The 17053-nt window shown below is 50.5% G+C and overlaps 1 protein-coding gene across 7 annotated transcripts in view; it reads left to right on the top strand.

The window, feature by feature from the left end:
* LGR6 (leucine rich repeat containing G protein-coupled receptor 6) overlaps window positions 1–17053 on the top strand; it is a 163270-nt gene that overhangs the window by 62286 nt on the left and 83931 nt on the right. For 4 of the 7 annotated variants that reach the window (XM_075910202.1, XM_075910201.1, XM_075910204.1 and 1 more), the window contains exon 4: window positions 5928–5999. In XM_075910202.1, coding sequence (XP_075766317.1) covers window positions 5928–5999 — 72 coding nt within the window. Of the gene's footprint in view, window positions 1–5927; window positions 6000–10389; window positions 10452–11551; window positions 11657–12103; window positions 12330–17053 lie in introns of those variants that run through there. The other 3 variants (XM_075910206.1, XM_075910207.1, XM_075910205.1) reach the window with 3 other exon arrangements.

Genomic DNA, 17053 nt, shown 5'->3' on the forward strand with positions numbered 1-17053 from the left:
TACACTGCTTTAATTCCTTATTAATCAAGTCCCATATCAGCCACTCTATTAACGTGCCTCGAATCGATGTCAGGCTAAAAAACCTATAATTACCCAAGTTCACCCTTTTTAAATATTGGCACAAAATTAGCTTTCTACCTGTCTTTTGCAACTTCCCCAGGGCTTACCACTGATCAAGCATTAATGGTACCGCTCCTCAGCCAGATCTTTTAAAACTCTTGGGTGCAAGTTTTCTGGACCTGCTGATTTTGCTGTTGGCCTCCTGATATCTGATTCTGCATCCTGGATCTCTCTGCCTTCTTCACAGCAGCCTCTGCTGCCAAGTTGTGCCCTTTGACTGAGAGTGATGTTAAACGTCTCACAGAAATGCCCCTCACTGCAAGAGAGAGACTCCAAAGCTACTTTAGAATCCAGCTGAACCATAGCATCCACCTCTGGGGAGGTGCACAGGACTAGCTGGGACAACATAAGAACGACCATACTGGGTTAGACCAAAGGTCCATCCAGCCCAGTAGCCTGTCTTCTGACAGTGGCCAATGCCAGGTGCCCCAGAGGGAGGGAACACAACAGGTAATTATCACATGATCCCTCTCCTGTCACCCATTTCCAGACAAACAGAGGCTAGAGACACCATTCCTACCCATCCTAGCTAATAGCCATTGACAGACCTAACCTCCATAAATTTATCTAGCACTTTTTTGAACTCTATTAAAGTCCTAGTCTTCACAACATCCTCTGGCAAGGAGTTCCACGGGTTGACTGTATGCTGAGCGAAGAAAAACTTCCTTTTGTTTGTTTTAAACCTGCTGCCTATTAATTTAATTTGGTGACTCCTGGTTCTTATATTGTGGGAATAAGGAAATAACTTTTCCTTATTCACTTTTACCACACCACTCATGATTTTATAGACCTCTGTCCTATCCCCTCTTAGTCTCCTCTTTTCTAAGCTGGAAAGTCCAAGTCTTTTTCATCTCTCTTCATATGGGACCCATTCCAAACCCTGAATCATTTTTGTTGCCCTTTTCTGAACCTTTTCCAATGCCAATAGATCTTTTTTGAGATGAGGCGAGCACATCTGTATGCAGTATTCAAGATGTGGGCATACCAGGGTTTTATAGAGAGGCAATAAGATATTTTCTGTCTTTTTCTCTATCCCTTTTTTAATGATTCCTCACAATCTATTTGCTTTTTCACTGCCGCTGCCCACGGAGTGGATGTTGTCAAAGATCTATCCACAATGACGCCCAAATCTGTAGCTGTAGCTAAATTAGTCCCCATCGTTTGATGAAGTGAAGGAAGGAAAAGTGTGTGCTTGTAGTGGCTGACCCGTTCAGGCTTCCCGGTGGAGATTAGTCATGGAAAGGGGTTTTAGCTTGCTAGAATTAATGCATTCCCAGTCTTTTCCTCACCGGGCACATTCAGCATCCTTGAACCTTGGCTGCCAGGGCCAGGTGTGGGGAGCAGGTTCCGAGCCAGGTTTGCAGGGATGTGTTAGGCTGTCGTGTGCTCTTGATTCACTGCTGAGCTGTTAGAGCTGCTTGAATTGTTTTCTGTAATGATGTTGTCAGCTTCTTGGGAGGGATCGCTGGCAGGTGGGCCTGTGAAACCCCTCCAGACTCTCTGCCATTTCCAGCTCCCTCCAGAAACGTTAACCCTCTCCCCCCCCCCCCCCCCCCAAAATTACTGTGCCTCCAGCAGGCCCAGGAGCATGGAGCAGGCAGACTGAGTTTCCAGGGACTTGAAAAGCTGCCATGATAGGCCTGGGGAGAGCTCTGGCTTTAATCCCCCCTGAAGGGCTCTGGCCACTGAATGAGGGTGGGGAAAGAGGCAATTCCCGGCCCCGTGTGTGGGAGGGACCGTTTCCCTGGGCGATTGGGCCCACAGAGCTTGTGGAGTCACTTGCTCGCGTGTGGAGCTGGTGTGATGGGGCAGCTCTCACACTGTCCTGTCAGACAGCGCCCTGGCCTGGGTTACACATGGCTGTGCCACCTCTCCGCTGGACTCTCCCCAGGCAACACCCCTGGGCGCGAAGCCCCACGCTCCACAACTCCGCAGCGCAGCTCCGTGGCAACATGGGCGACCACGAGCTCACCACACCCGTCCTCCACCATCTATCAGGGCTCCCCATAGAGTCAAGGGCTCGGCCTTGTCGTGAGGAGACTGTGGCCCAGGCCCCGGGGACCTAAAAGATGGTGTCGAGCTCTGGGATGACAACAGCACTTTGGAATCCCGCTGCCCACGTTCAACAGAACTTTCCGCTCTACTCTGTGCTGGTTAGGCCTCAGGTGGAGTCTTGTGTCCAGTTCTGGGCACCGCATGTCAAGAAAGATGTGGAGAAATCGGAGAGGGTCCAGAGAAGAGCAACAAGAATGATGAAAGGTCTAGAGAACATGACCTATGAGGGAAGGCTGAAAGAATTGGGCTTGTTTAGTTTAGAAAAGAGAAGATGGAGGGGGGACATGACAGCGGTTGTCAGTATCTAAAAGGGTGTCACAAGGAGGAGGGAGAAAATTTGTTCATCTTGGCCTCTGAGGATAGAACAAGAAGCAATGGGCTTAAACTGCAGCGAGGGAGGTTTAGGTTGGACATTAGGAAAAAGTTCCTAACTGTCAGGGTGGTGAAACACTGGAATAAATTGCCCAGGGAGGTTGTAGAATCTGTGGAGATATTTAAGAGCAGGTTAGAGAAATGTCTATCAGGGATGGTCTAGACAGTACTTGGTCCTGCCATGAGGGCAGGAGACTGGACTCAATGACCTCTTGAGGTCTCTTCCAGTCCTAGTATTCTATGATTCTACCACGAGGGAAAGACTTGTCCTAGCTAGAGACAGAGCTTTCTCAAGAGCCAGATGCTGACTGCACAACAGTCCGAGATAGGAACTTACAAGTAGGGTTGCCAGATAGTTTACCCAAAAATACCGAATTTCCCCCCCCCCCCCAAAAAAAAACACCGGGAAAAAAATTCTGTTGGGGGGGGCAAAAAAGAGGGGGAGACCAAAGTTGCTGAGAAAAAAAAGAACTCAGAGAGTTATTAAGTGTGTCATAGGGTTGCCAGGTGTCCAGTATTTTTGCCTCCTGGCCGGGAAAAAAATCAGAAAATACCAGACATTTTAGGTGTCCGTTATTTTCTGGATTTTTTTACCGGACAGGAGGCAAAAATACCGGACTGTCCAGGTCACTACCGGACACCTAGCAATCCTACTCACAAACCTCACTGCCCTCTGCAATAGGTGCCAGGCCTTCCCTGATATAAACACATACCTCTAAGAGCTGATACCCAGGACTGAATTTACAGATACCAAAGAGCATGAGCTATCACGGCAGGTGAGAAGTCCAAAGGCCCCAGCCACCCAGAGGCACCAGACACTCCAGGTGCCTTAGAACTGCTTTAACGTGTGTCGTTGTTTGAGGTGCATTTTGTTCTGCAGAAGCAGGCCTGGCCAAAGAGTTTGCGGGGCCCAAGGCGGCGTGCTGTGTTAGGCTGAGCCGCACGGCTGCGTGGCTCCCAGTCAGGGCAGTGGGTGAGCGGCCGGGTGGGCAGGGGCCTTGAATGTGGGAGGCCCAATGCAACCACCTCGCTCACTTTGCCCAAAGGCCGGGCCAGCGCAGAAGTTTGGGATATTGGAAACTACCGACAGTGTGAGAAGTCACTGTAAATTCTCAGCGTCTGTTCCTTGTCCCTGCAGGGTAGTGGCTCTGTCGGGAAGCTGGAAAGCCGGGCCTAGCAGCAGCACTCAGTTCTCAAGCAGGCAGCCATGGGGAGGAGGGTGTTGTGCGTCAGTGTCTTAGGGAGCTGTCGGGTTTTTCTCTCTCTGGGGTGGGGCTCTGGGGCGCTATTGCTCTGGGTTCTGAGAAATCAAATCGTGTTATGCCGCGGCCTTCCCGCAAGAGGGTTCCTGTCGCCCTTCTCAGCCTCCAGGCACCCCAACTGTGATATTTGGGAGTGGTGGCTTTGCCAGGCGGACACTTGTCCCCTGAGAGCGTGAATGTGCACCCCCAGTCGAAACAAAACCCCTCGCTGTGGGGGTTGCTAATCAGCCAGGCAGCATCTGAATCTCCCCTGAGCTTACAAGGAGCACTGATCTCTACCCAAATGGGCATTTGCTGAGGGCATGACAGCATGCCCAGCGGGAAGCTGCATGGGCGGGGCAGCAGACTGGGTGGCAGGACGTCTACGTATTATTCCTGCCTCTGCTAATGGCTCACAATGAAGCTGCGTGGAAGCCACCAGAGCCCTCGGCCGCATTATGACTTTCGTGGGCCCTAGACACTTTTGCCTTCGTGGGCCCTTTCCTCCATAAAAAAAAAATATTCAAAATTATTTTGTATATCACTTTAAATACTTCAACATTTTTTTTTTCTGTTTGAGGCAAAATGTAAGAGATTTTCGTGGGCCCTAAAAGTTTCATTTTTTTCTGATGTGAGAAAAAATTTAAAACATTTTCTTCGACCCTAAAAGTTCATTTTTTTTCTTCTGATTGTAAAAGAAATTAAAACATTTTCGTGGGCCCTACTGTGCCTGATGGATAAGTCGGCCCTGCCAAAGCCAATCCGAACTGTTCCCCTGGAACTAATGGGCTAGGTATGGCCCCAGTCTGTCTCTCTCTCTCCAAAGCAGCCTGGTCCCTTAGTTACTGCATAACCCTCGTGGTCCTTCACCATCTTCAGAACCCGCTTCTGTATCTTCTGGGGTCCTTCCTCACCTGGCCTGAGTTCTTGTTCCAGGTGTGACCTCACCTGCACCCAGCAGGGTGCCTCAGCCCTAGCAGCCGCAGCTCCATCCCCATGTGTACCTTGCACTGCTGTTGGAATGCACCCAGTCCCCTTGCTAGCCTGTCGGAGCAGGGAACCCTCCCTCATTGGTCCTAATGATAATTGATTAACAATGGTGATGTATAAAGAGCAGTAACGTGTGGGTCTGTGTGGAATCTCATTATTCTTACAAACACCAGAATGAGAGAACCCAGCCGCCTGTGTAGGGCCTGTGTATGGGTACATCTATGGGTAACGCTATTATACCGGAGTATCCCGAAATAGCTATCTCGCATCTTCATAGCGAGCCCATTATTTCAGGCTTGCTATTCCAACGTCCTTGCCACCCTCATTCTACAGAGAGTCAGGGACGTTTCAGAATAGCACTTTATGTTGGAATTTGATGCTGTATAGACAGCCCAAATGACAAAATAAGCTATTCTGAAATAGCATTGAAATAAGATACGCAATTTCAATGCTATTTCAAAATAGCTTATTTCATAATTGCGTAGCTCAACTTGCGTATTTTATTTCGAGTTACGGTGCAGTGTAGACACCCCCTCTGTGTGCTCCCAGAAGGATATGCAACACCAGGATCCATCCCCTATAAATGTGGGGCCAGTCCTCCACCATCAAGACTTGGGAGTCAGGAGAGAACCCTTTAATGTCCCACACAGCCCACTGCCTTCCTCAAATGTTCCCATCAAACACCACCTCATTCCCTATGGAACTCTCTGCTGCAGGATCCTTGATCCCTCTATGCTGCAGGTTTAAATCCCAGCTCAGGTAGACAGTCCTCTGCTAGCTCTGCTCAGGCTGACATTTAAGAACTTCCCAGTGGCCATGACAGCGCAGGGGCGTTCTGGGCTAGCCACCTGAGTACATCCCGAGGATCTTAGATGGGACTGTACATGGATGGCTGCCCATGCCACAGTGGCCTGGAATACCAGTGAGCAGAGCTAACATGGGTATCTCTTGCTGAGCTGGGAGTTACGCTGCCAGCCGCAATGCAGACATCACGTCTGTGCTACGCTCTGCGTTTTGGGAACGCTGGGTCCCCCAAACATCACTTCCATCCCCTCCAGCTTTGGTCTTTGGTCTCTAGGCTTTGCCCGGGGAGCGGAGAAAGCCTCCTGGTTGTTGGTTTTTTAACAGCCTTTTCTTTTCTCATTACAGGATGCTGCAGAACAACCAGCTAAGGCGGATTCCTGCCGAGGCACTGCGGGATCTTCCAAACCTCCTGTCTCTGTAAGCCATGACCGATCCCCGTAGGGAGCTGCCCGCTGGCCGTTTGTTTCTTGTCCCTTCTGCCTGGCCTTTCCCAACCCGAGCGACTGGCCCTGCTTTTGTGGGGAGGGAGAAACCTGCTGTGGCAGGATCACGCTGTCTGGCTCGGGTTGCTGGAATGATACCTCCCCGTGGGAAAAGGCCACCGCAGCTGTTGTGCATTTCCAGGAGCACTGGGAAAAGGCTCTCCAGGAGGCAAGCTCTCCCCCGAGCCTTGCAGTTACAGTGCAGCCGGCAGCAGCGCCGGGCCTCACAGTTTTGAGTAGAGGACACAGGCCTTGATTGCGTGCAACAATTTATCTGCAGAGGTACCAACCCCGCGCCCCAGTGGAGCTGTACGTAGGCTGGAATGAGTGCTTAGTACCCAGGGGTGATGCCTATCCAGGAAGGGGAATAAGCTGTGCCCATTTAAGACCCATCAGTCTGAGTTAAAAGAAATCACCCCAGTAACCGAACTAGGTGTACTAGTACAACTTTCAGGGGTTGTCCTGGACAGTTGAGTTTGTTTACACTAAGAAAGTTTAGGTGACCCAGCTACGTTGCTCAGGGGTGTGAAAAATCCATCATAGTGGTGTAGTTAAGCCAACCTAACCCCTGGTGTAGACAATGCAGGGCCAATGGGAGAATTCTTCCACCAACCTACCTACTGCCTCTTGAATAGTAATAGAGATGTAGCCGTGTTAGTCTGGTCTTGCTGAAACAAAAGACAGGACTATGCAGCATTTGAATTTATTCAAAGGTTGAAATAATCCTTATTCCTCCTACAACGAGGTTTACCAGTTATTTCGGAAGAAGGGTTTTCTTTTGAAATAACGGCATCTACACAGCGGTTCTTTTTTCGGAATAGCGCTATTTTGAAATAGCGCCGTAACGCAAATATGCATGAAGCGTGGGGAATTCAAATCCACGCTTCATTTGCAATTTCGTTCAGCTGCATTTGCATCCCTCTCCTGAAATAGGGTGCAAGTGTAGACATACCCATTGCCTGTGTCTATACTGATGGCTTCTTGCGCAAGGGTTCTTGTGCAAGAACTCTTACACAAGAACACGTCCACACGGCCATGTGCTTTTGCACAAGAGCATCCATGGCAGTGTGGATGCTCTCTTGCACAAGAAAGCTCTGATGGCCATTTTAGCCATAGAGGTTTCTTGTGCAAGAAACCCCTGCCGTGCGTCCACACTGCCCTCTTGCACAAGAGCTCTAGCACAAGAGGCCTTACACCTGTTAGAAAAGAGCGTAGCTCTTGCGCAAGAAGCCCTCTCTTACCACGCTTTACTGTAAATCTTGCGCAAGAGCGAGTGGGCAGTGTGGACACTGCGGAAGAATGGCCCTTCTTGCGCAATAACCCGCCAGTGTAGACATAACCCTAGAGACTAGCAAAAATACAGAGATAGTATCATGAGCTTTTGTGGGCACAGCCCACTTCTTCAGATGGGACGGTCTTGGTCAGCATAGCAGCACTTGTGTAAAGTTTGGGGGTACGGCCGGTCAGGTTTCCCAAACACAGCAGTGTCGGACACCCCCCGTCTGAGGGTGCTTAGGCGCTTGCAGGATCTAGGTTGCATCAGGAAGTTCGCTTTTCGATCACAGCCATTGGCACGGAGCACAAAGCAACGACTTCCTAGGCAGTTCTCCTGCTGATACAGGGAGCGTCTGTATAGTCTTCTCAGCTTTGCGGTGCTGTGGCCCACTGACGTGACACTGAAAACAGGTGCGTTTGAATGGCACCCGCGCAGCCACTGAGCCGTGGCTTCCCAGGCGTGGGCTCTTAGGCAGCAGGGGAGGTATATTCCAGCTGCACACACCTGCAGTGCTCTGCAGCATGGCAGATCCTGGCACAGGCGAGGTTGTGTTGCTGTTTGTGACGTGGCACTGAGCTGAGCACATCCGGCTGCATCCAGGATCCAGCTTAGCTCCATAAAACCACCCAGCTGGTCCCCAAGAGCGGAACCAACGCTCGGGAATCCCCTTCCCAGTTCCCGCGGGGCTGGAGCGACTGTAGCAAAATTGCTGAAGTTGCCCCCCTCTGACACCAGAGTGGTATTTGGCTCAGTGGGATTCACGCTGGGACTGGATTGGCCTGTGAGATGCAAACACACGCTCGCAGAGTGTGACGTAGTGGGGGTACCTTGCTGGTGGCTATGCTGGGCAGTGGGTTGTGAGTGACCTCCACTGGCTGCAGCACGGCCCAGCAGGGCAGTCATTATGCAGAGGGGGCTCCAAACCTGTCTGACCAGTTATCTCCCAGGGAGCGGAACAATGGGAAGAAGGGGAGTGGAGCCCTGGCTGGGGGCAGGGCTGGAAGTGAGGGAGTTAGTTTCTGTCGGGGAGCATGGAGGAGACAGCCTAGGGAAAGGGGCTGGGATTTAGGGACCCAGTCTCCCCCATCTCAAGGGGGGGCTGAGGCATTTTAGGCCTGCCCTGTAACCAGATCACATCTGTGCTGTGCTGTATCCTGGAGAAGCAATAAACTCCCTCTATTCTACTGGCTGGTGGAGTCTGTTCATGCCACTACGGGGGTGCAGGAGATGGGGGACCCTGACACGCCGTCACACAGGGCTATTCCAAAAGGTCTGGGAGCAGAAAAGCAACGACGTTGCCGGGCTCCTTACGCAGCCGGGAGAGTGTGTAGCGACCACTCAGGCCCAGGTGCATCCAAATAATCATGTTCACAACTCTACACAACATGCCAGGACTAGCCACATACACAGACAGCTACTACAGCCAGATTGGGCCACATGAAAACACAGTGAGCACCATTAGAGGGCTCCTAGACTATTTAAAGAGCTACTACGCTCCTCTTCTCTATTATATTCATAAAGAAGAGACTTTATGGGCTTAAATGGGATTAAACGGCAGCAAGGGAGGTTGAGGTTGGACATTAGGAAAAACTTCCTGCCTGTCAGGGTGGTTAAACGCTGGAATAAATTGCCTGGGGAGGTTGTGGAATCTCCATCGCTGGGGATATTTAAGAGCAGGCTGGACAGACACCTGTCAGGGATGATATAGATCAGGGCTACTCACCACATGGCCCGTGGGCGGGATCATCTGATCATGGCCTCCATTGGGAACACGCTTCACAACAGCGAGTCAATGTAATGGTCTTCTTTTGATCTGCATTTTAGTAGTTAAATTCCTGGACTGTCATTGCTCGTTAAAAGTGCTGTCATATGGCTGGAAATTGGGTAAATACTGCATTTTATTAATATCAGCAGAACTGACTTAAATGGGGTCTGCATGTGGTGTAGTCTTGCCTTAATCTTTGCATTCGTGCCTGTCAGTGTGAAAGAAGCTATTTGCATATATTTGCATGTATGTGCAACCACACTTAAGTTGCGGCCCTCGGCATGTGCTGTGAGTTTCATTGTGGCCCCTGGGGCTACCAAAGTTGAGTAGCCCTGATCTGGATGGTGCTTGGTCCTGCCGTGAGGGCAGGGGACTGGACTTGATGACCTCTCGAGGTCTCTTCCAGCTCTAGCGGGCTTATGATTCTGTTATTCATCTCGGCTGTATCTAGACTGACACGTTTTTCCACAAAATCATCTGCTTTTGCGGAAAAACTTGCCAGCCGTCTACACTGGCCGCTTGAATTTCCGCAAAAGAGATGAAAGGTGGTGGGCTCAATAGTAGCGAGCTTCTTTGTGTGGTAAGGCCAATCGAAAGCGAAGCCGTTTTCCTCAGGCACCATTGATGCGGCCAATACATCTTTCAGTGCAAGTAGCTGGCCCCTTGGCCACAGGCCCATGAGTTCTAGCCGAGTCTCCGCCGAGACAGCCGTTTCTGAAGAAGGCAGTTCTGTAGTCAGGGGTGGGATTTTTTCTCTTCATCTTCAAAGATTTATGAGTAATTTTCCACACGTTTATGAGGCTCGTGTGTATTCATTACCAGCCTCGTAACCAGATTGGAACATCCGTCTATCAGTGTAGCGTGGCTTCCAAGCATTACACGGGAGGGGATGTGAGAATTGATTTGTTCACCTGGCCCAGAGCTTCTGGTCTTTCCATTCAGAAATGGGAAAGGGTTTTATGGCACTTCATGGCTGTTCCTCACCCTGAGTTATGGGACTTGCCTGGCACTTGGTAGGCTATTAGCTGACCTGCCGTGCGTCAGGGAACACGTCGTAAAGCATCGTACGCTGACGGGACTTGCAGACGGGAGCAAACTTGTGTGTGTGTGTGGGAGGGAGAGGGTGGATAAAAACCGATTGTACGGTGTATGTTTTCTCACTCTGGCAGCCTTAGAACCAAAATCTCCTACAGTCTAGGCCTGCAGCTGCATCGGTGACATCACTGTCTGTCGCCCCAGCAACCGTTGTGAAGTCACAACACAGTGACTTGGGTGTTGGAAGCAGAGTCGGGCAGGGAGGGATGAAACTCGCAGGTAGACTCCCCAAAATGCAGGAGAACATTTGGGTCAGAGACAGTGCGTTTGATTTGCTTTGGGGGTGTGGGAGCGAAATCAGGATTTTGACTTCTCATGATTGTGCAGATGTTATTTGTTGGGAAATCGCTCAGGAATGGTTGAAGGCCATGCTGCTCTGCCCGATTGGCTGGACAGTCGGGGGATCGATTTCGTGCCTCTGTGTGCCGTTTAGTTTCATTCATGCTCTGAGACCAGTCTTCTAAGTCATGTGGCATTGTTTCTGCCCTCTGTTTGGAGAGCTGGACCTGTTTGAACGGGAAAATAAAAATCACAATAACAGAGTGTGTGTCTACACAGCACGCCTGTTATTTCGCCAGAATTTCGAAATAACGGGCTTCTTACCCTGACTTCTGTAACTCTCCTTGAATGAGGAGGGAAGGAAGGTGGAGGGAAAGTATTCTTCCTTTGACTTCTTGCTGTGTAGACCGCGTCTAAAGTCGAGTTAAAATACTTCGACTTCAGCTACGCAGTTACTGTAGCTGACGCTGCGGATCTTAACTCGACTTTAGCCTGCAGTGTAGACGTGCTCTTGGAGGCCAGCTGCTCCCCGAACAAAAAGCCATATTGCAAATACAAAGGGCTCATAGGTGAACTGACCGGCCATACGGCGTTCAAACAGATGAGCCCTTTTGCATCATGGGCCCTGGACTGAAATGAAAGGCCCCGGCTACATTTGAGTATGTCTACACGAGCCCCCTAGTTTGAACTAGGGTGGCTAATGTAGGCATTCGAACTTGCAAATGAAGCCCAGGATTTAAATATCCCGGGCTTCATTTGCATGTTCCCAGGAGGGCGCCATTTTTAAATCCCCTTAGTTCGAACTGACTGCCCGTGGCTACACGCAGCAGTCAGAAGTTAATCCGAACTAAGTCCTTAGTTCAGATTAACTGTTACCCCTCATTGTGGGAGGCTAGTTCGAACTAGGGGGCTAGTGTAGACATACCCTTTGGGACCCCGTTAAACGTAAGAACAGAGGGCATGGAGGGAAGTGGATTCAGTTTGGATTCAGGCGTCTTCAGACCTGAGAGCAGGATTGTCTGCTGTACTGGGGGAGCTCCCATTGTCGATTTCTCCCCGGGGTTTAGATGCACACTTGGTTTTTGGAGCGGGACGTTTCTGATCAAGGCGCCTTAGCAAAGTGTGACATGGATCTTGGTGCAATGGGTCATAGCCACTGTGACAAAGAAATGGGGAGGTAGGTGTTGGAGGGGAACCAGGGCCCACCCTCTACTCCAGCCCAGGGCCCTAGGATAATAGCTGCTCGTGTGAATCCCCAACACCTGCTCGAATACAGCTCCAAGACCCCTGGCTACTTCCCCTGCACCTTCCTTCTCTCCGGTTCATCCTCCTCGTTGCAGTCTCCTTTCCCCCTACTACCTCCTCCTTCCTCCCAGCTGTATGCACCCTACCACTGCAGGGAAGCTTCTTTTATAACCAGTCTAAACTGGTTTTCTTAATTACCCCCAGGTGTCCTAATTGGCCTTGGCTGACCTGACTCTGCAGGCCTGGTCAATTAGCCCCAAGGGTTCCACTACCCCCGATTGCTTCTGCTGGTTCTAAACCAGCCCCTCCCTGCTGCTCTGGGAGCAGAGATCTCCTCAGTCTGAGGCTTATAGATCTGCCCTCCACTGCTTTGTTGTAGCCTCTGTTCAGTCCCTGTCACACCCTGGAGAGCAGCGCGTCTGCGTTGCTGCCGTGCCCCCAGCTGGCAGGTTGGACGTGCGACTGTATCGAGAGCCGAGAGCTGATCAGGTTCGCAGAAGCTGCTAGTCCGAGGCCGGGGGTGGAGCTTGAGAAAACGCCAGCCCGTAAGCACGCCCAGGAGGATGCAGGAAGAATAGAGCAGGCAAAGCAGTGAAGAGGAAGGGGTAAGAAGTGCTCCCCCATAGTAACTGACCCCCATGCAGGTTAGACTGCATGATGTTTGGGGAGGGAGGTCTGGCTCCCCTAGCCCTCACTACTGCAGGCAGCTAAAAGGCTGGGAGCCCACCCCAGGAAATGCCAGGCCCTAGTGACTTGACCCGCTCAGCTGTGCTTGTGTGGGGGTTAGAAGCGGCAACTCATGACTGACCCCTGCTGGGCGTTTCCTTGCAGCAGGTGTTGCACTTGATCCTGTCTATGCATGGGGACAAGCTGGCTCCAGGGAGTGGGTGGCCAGATGTAAGAACATAAGAACACAAGACCAAAGGTCCATGCAGCCCAGTACCCTGTCTGCCGACAGCGGCCAACGCCAGGTGTCCCAGAGGGAGTGAACAGAACAGGAACTGATCAAGCGATCTCTCTCCTGCCATCCATCTCCATCCCCTGACAAACAGAAGCCAGGGACACCGTTCCTTACCCATGCTGGCTAATAGCCATTAATGGACTTAACCTCCATGAATTTAACTAGTTCTCTTTTGAACCCTGTTCTAGTCCTAGCCTTCACAACCTCCTCAGGCAAGGAGTTCCACAGGTTGACTATGTGCTGTGTGATGAAGAACTTCCTTTTATTTTATGGAAATGGCGGAGATGCTCAATGACTTCTTTGTTTCGGTCTTCACCGAGAAGTCTGGAGGTGTGCCTAACGTAGTGAATACAAGCAGAGAGAGGGTAGGTTTAGAAGATAGGATTCACAAAGAACAAGTTAAAAGTCACTTAGGAAAGTTAGATGTCAGCAAGTCACCAGGTCCTGATGAAATGCATCCCAGGATACTCAAGGAGCTGATAGAGGAGGTATCTGAGCCTTTAGCTATGATCTTTGAAAAATCATGGCAGACAGGGGAGATTCCAGAAGACTGGAAAAGGGCAAATATTGTGCCCATCTATAAAAAGGGGAATAAGAACAACCCAGGAAACTACAGACCGGTCAGTTTAACGTCTGTCCCAGGGAAGATAATGGAGCAGGTAATTAAGGAAATCCTATGCAAACACTTGGAAGGTAATAAAGTGATAGGGAATAGCCAGCATGGGTTTGTGAAGAACAAGTCATGCCAAACTAATCTGATAGCTTTCTTTGATAAGATAACGAGCCTTGTGGATAAGGGAGAAGCGGTGGATGTCATATACCTAGACTTTAGTAAGGCATTTGATACGGTCTCGCATGATATTCTTATTGATAAACTAGGCAAATATAACTTAGATAGGGCCACGATAAGGTGGGTGCATAATTGGCTGGATAACCGTAGTCAGAGAGTTGTTGTTAACGGTTCTAAATCCTGCTGGAAAGGGATAACAAGTGAAGTTCCTCAAGGGTCTGTTTTGGGACCCGTGCTGTTCAATATCTTCATCAATGATGTAGATATTGGGATAGAGAGTACGCTTATTAAGTTTGCGGATGATACCAAACTGGGTGGGGTTGCGACTTCTTTGGAGGATAGGGACATAATTCAAAATGACCTTAGCAAGTTAGAGAAATGGTCAGAGGTAAACAGGATGAGGTTTAATAAAGAGAAATGCAAAGTGCTCCACTTAGGAAGGAACAATCAGTTCCATACATACAAGATGGGAAGCGACTGTCTAGGAAGGAGCATGGCAGAAAGGGATCTAGGGGTCATAGTGGACCACAAGTTGAATATGAGTCAACAGTGTGATGCTTTTGCCAAAAAAGCAAATATGATTCTAGGTTGTATCAACAGGTGTGTTGTAAGCAAAACTCGTGAAGTCATTCTGCCGCTCTACTCTGCACTAGTTAGGCCTCAGCTGGAGTACTGTGTCCAGTTCTGGGCGCCACATTTCAAGAAAGATGTGGAGAAATTGGAAAGGGTACAGAGAAGAGCGACAAGAATGATTAAAGGTCTAGAGAACATGACCTATGAAGCCAGGCTTCATGAACTGGGCTTGTTTAGTTTGGAAAAAAGAAGATTAAGGGGGGACATGATAGCGGTTTTCAAATATCTAAAAGGGTGTCACAAGGAGGAAGGAGAAAATTTGTTCCTCTTGGTTTCAGAGGACAGGACAAGGAGTAATGGGCTTAAAGTGCAGCAGGGGAGGTTTAGATTGGACATTAGGAAAAAATTCCTAACTGTAAGGGTGGTCAAATATTGGAATAAATTGCCAAGGGAGGTGGTGGAATCTCCCTCTCTGGAGATATTTAAGAACAGGTTAGATAGACATCTGTCAGGGATGGTGTAGACGGAGCTTGGTCCTGCCTTGAGGGCGGGGGGCTGGACTCGATGACCTCTTGAGGTCCCTTCCAGTCCTATTATTCTATGATTCTATGATTCTATGATTTGTTTTAAACCTGCTGCCCATTCGTTTCCTTTGGTGGCCTCTAGTTCTTATATTATGGGAAAAAGTAAATAACTTTTCCTTATCCACTTTCTCCACACCACTCATGATTTTATAGACCTCTATCCTATCCCCCCTTTGTCTCCTTTTTTCTAAGCTGAAAAGTCCCAGTCTGTTTAATCTCTCCTCATATGGGACCCGTTCCAAACCCCTCATCATTTTAGTTTCCCTTCTCTGAACCTTTTCTAATGCCAGTATATCTTTTTTGAGATGAGGCGACTACATCTGTATGCAGTATTCCAGATGTGGGTGTCCCATGGATTTATATAAGGGCAACAAGATATTCTCCATCTTATTCTCTATCCCCTTTTTAGTGATGCCTACCATCCTGTTTGCTTTTCCTCCTGCTGGCTGCCATCTTGCACTGGTGCTGTAGCTGCGGCGTGCTGTCTCTACGTTCTCTGTCCTTCCCCTGCCGGGTGCCTGCTCTTTCCTGCCCGCTGCCAGGGGCCCCTACGATTTGTGACTCACCTGTTTGAAAGGTTTGGGGGAGTTTTTAAAACTGCCTCGCACAGGAGCAAATGCGCCCTGTTCCCCCACCTGATCTGTCCCCCTGCCCCACTGGTGCTGTACCCTCTTCACTCTGAGAGTCGTGGAACCCCCTGACTGGAAGGTCCATCCATCCGCAGCCCCAACTGGGGACTCTTAGCCCAGAGGCGCTCTGTTTATGGAATCCCCAAACCTTATAGCCTGGCCCAGCTGCCTGCTTTGGAGGGGCTGCTTCTCACAGGGCCCGGCTCTGCCCTTTCGGAAGCCGAACGGGAGGGATTAGAAAGAAGAGCACGTACACCTGACGGCAACGTCTGGACAAATCACAGCGGGTGCCAGCCCCTTATGTAACGTTCCAGCCCAGTTGCAAAGTCCTGGCAGGGTGTCTGGCTCCCAGCGGTTTATAGGTGTGGTAGCAGAATGCCGTGAGCATCTGGAATAGTCGTGTGTCGGTGTAATTAACGACTCTGCAGCTTGCGAGCTCTCACCCAACGCAGATGGGTACCGCCTCTGTTCTTCTGCCAGATGACAGGAGTCCAAGGCGTTTCAAAGCAAGCAGGTGCTAGGCATTATAATTACCGGCCTTGCCGCCGGAGAGCCAGAGAAAGAGGGAAAAGCGTCATGGTGGATTGAAAGCCCCAGATAAACTCTTGGCTTTTCTCTCGTGAGCGATTGCCTGGCCTTCTGGTAGCTTCCCTGCAGAGCCGCACTGAGGAGCGGCGCTTCGAAGGCAGCGGGCTGGTTCCACAGCGGGTGTTACCTCAGGCCACTTTGCAGCAATGGGAGCTGCCAGAACTCCTCCAGCGCTGGCAGCTGTTCAATCATCCCCAGCGAGCTGCAGCCACTTCTCTCATCCGGTTTTCAGCCCATGTGCTCCTGGTAGCACCCCTGTGAGGCCCCTGCTGCCATTCAGCCAGGCCACGGGGGGCTATGGCCCTCTCTGCGGTAGGACTTAACAGCCACCGGTCCAGCCAGAGCGTGTGCCTCACTAGGTTGATACCCTCACAGATGGCGGAAGGGCCTGTTTAATCCCTCCCCCCCTCAGGTTGGACGGGATCCCAAGCCTTCCCTCTCCTGGCACAGTGGCAGGACGGGCTGCGCCATCCCTTGGCCACACAGGCACTGCAGTCTCATGGCGAGGAAGCCAGAAGCAAGACCCCTGGGAGCAATTTTTTCCTCCCTGAAAGGCCTCAGGAATTTCCAGTCAGGTCAGCTAGCCCCAGTTTGGCCAATATCCATGGCAGAGGGGCATGTAATGTTTGAGGACGTGCAGGGTCCTCTGTGATGAGCCCCTGCTGTGGCGGCTGATGTGGGGAGCACCAGTGATGTGTAGGTGTGTGGAGAGGGTCGGCTCCGGGGTTTGTTGCATGGGTGGGTTCCTGGGTGAGTGTGTCTGAGGTGCTGTGTGGCTGCTGGGAAGTGTTTGCTTCAGGTTGGGGGGTGCCTGTAGGCGAGGACTGGCCTGTCCCCCAAGGCCGGTGTGAGAGAGGGGTCCAGTTTGGCCAGTCTCTACAACAAAGGATAAATGGACATGTCAGATATCAGGAATGGTCACCCATGGAAACCCGTAGGGGACACTTGGACCTGCCTGGGCAGCCATGGATTTACAAGCAGCCATCCTTCTACAAAGGAATTTCACCAGCCACCTACAGAGGGAGCCAGCAGAATTGACCTTCCTATGCAAATGTGACACTGTTTCCCTCAGGCTTAACAAAGACACTAATTGGATGGCCCATTATAAAACCCGTCTTCCTTACATTTAACCTAAAAAGCCAAATAAGGGACATTTCCAGCCCACTCACTTAGTCTCCTTAGCACCTGCACTGCTATTGATACT

This window comes from Pelodiscus sinensis, chromosome 27 (genome assembly GCF_049634645.1).
Source record: "Pelodiscus sinensis isolate JC-2024 chromosome 27, ASM4963464v1, whole genome shotgun sequence".
NCBI lineage: Eukaryota > Metazoa > Chordata > Testudines > Trionychidae > Pelodiscus > Pelodiscus sinensis.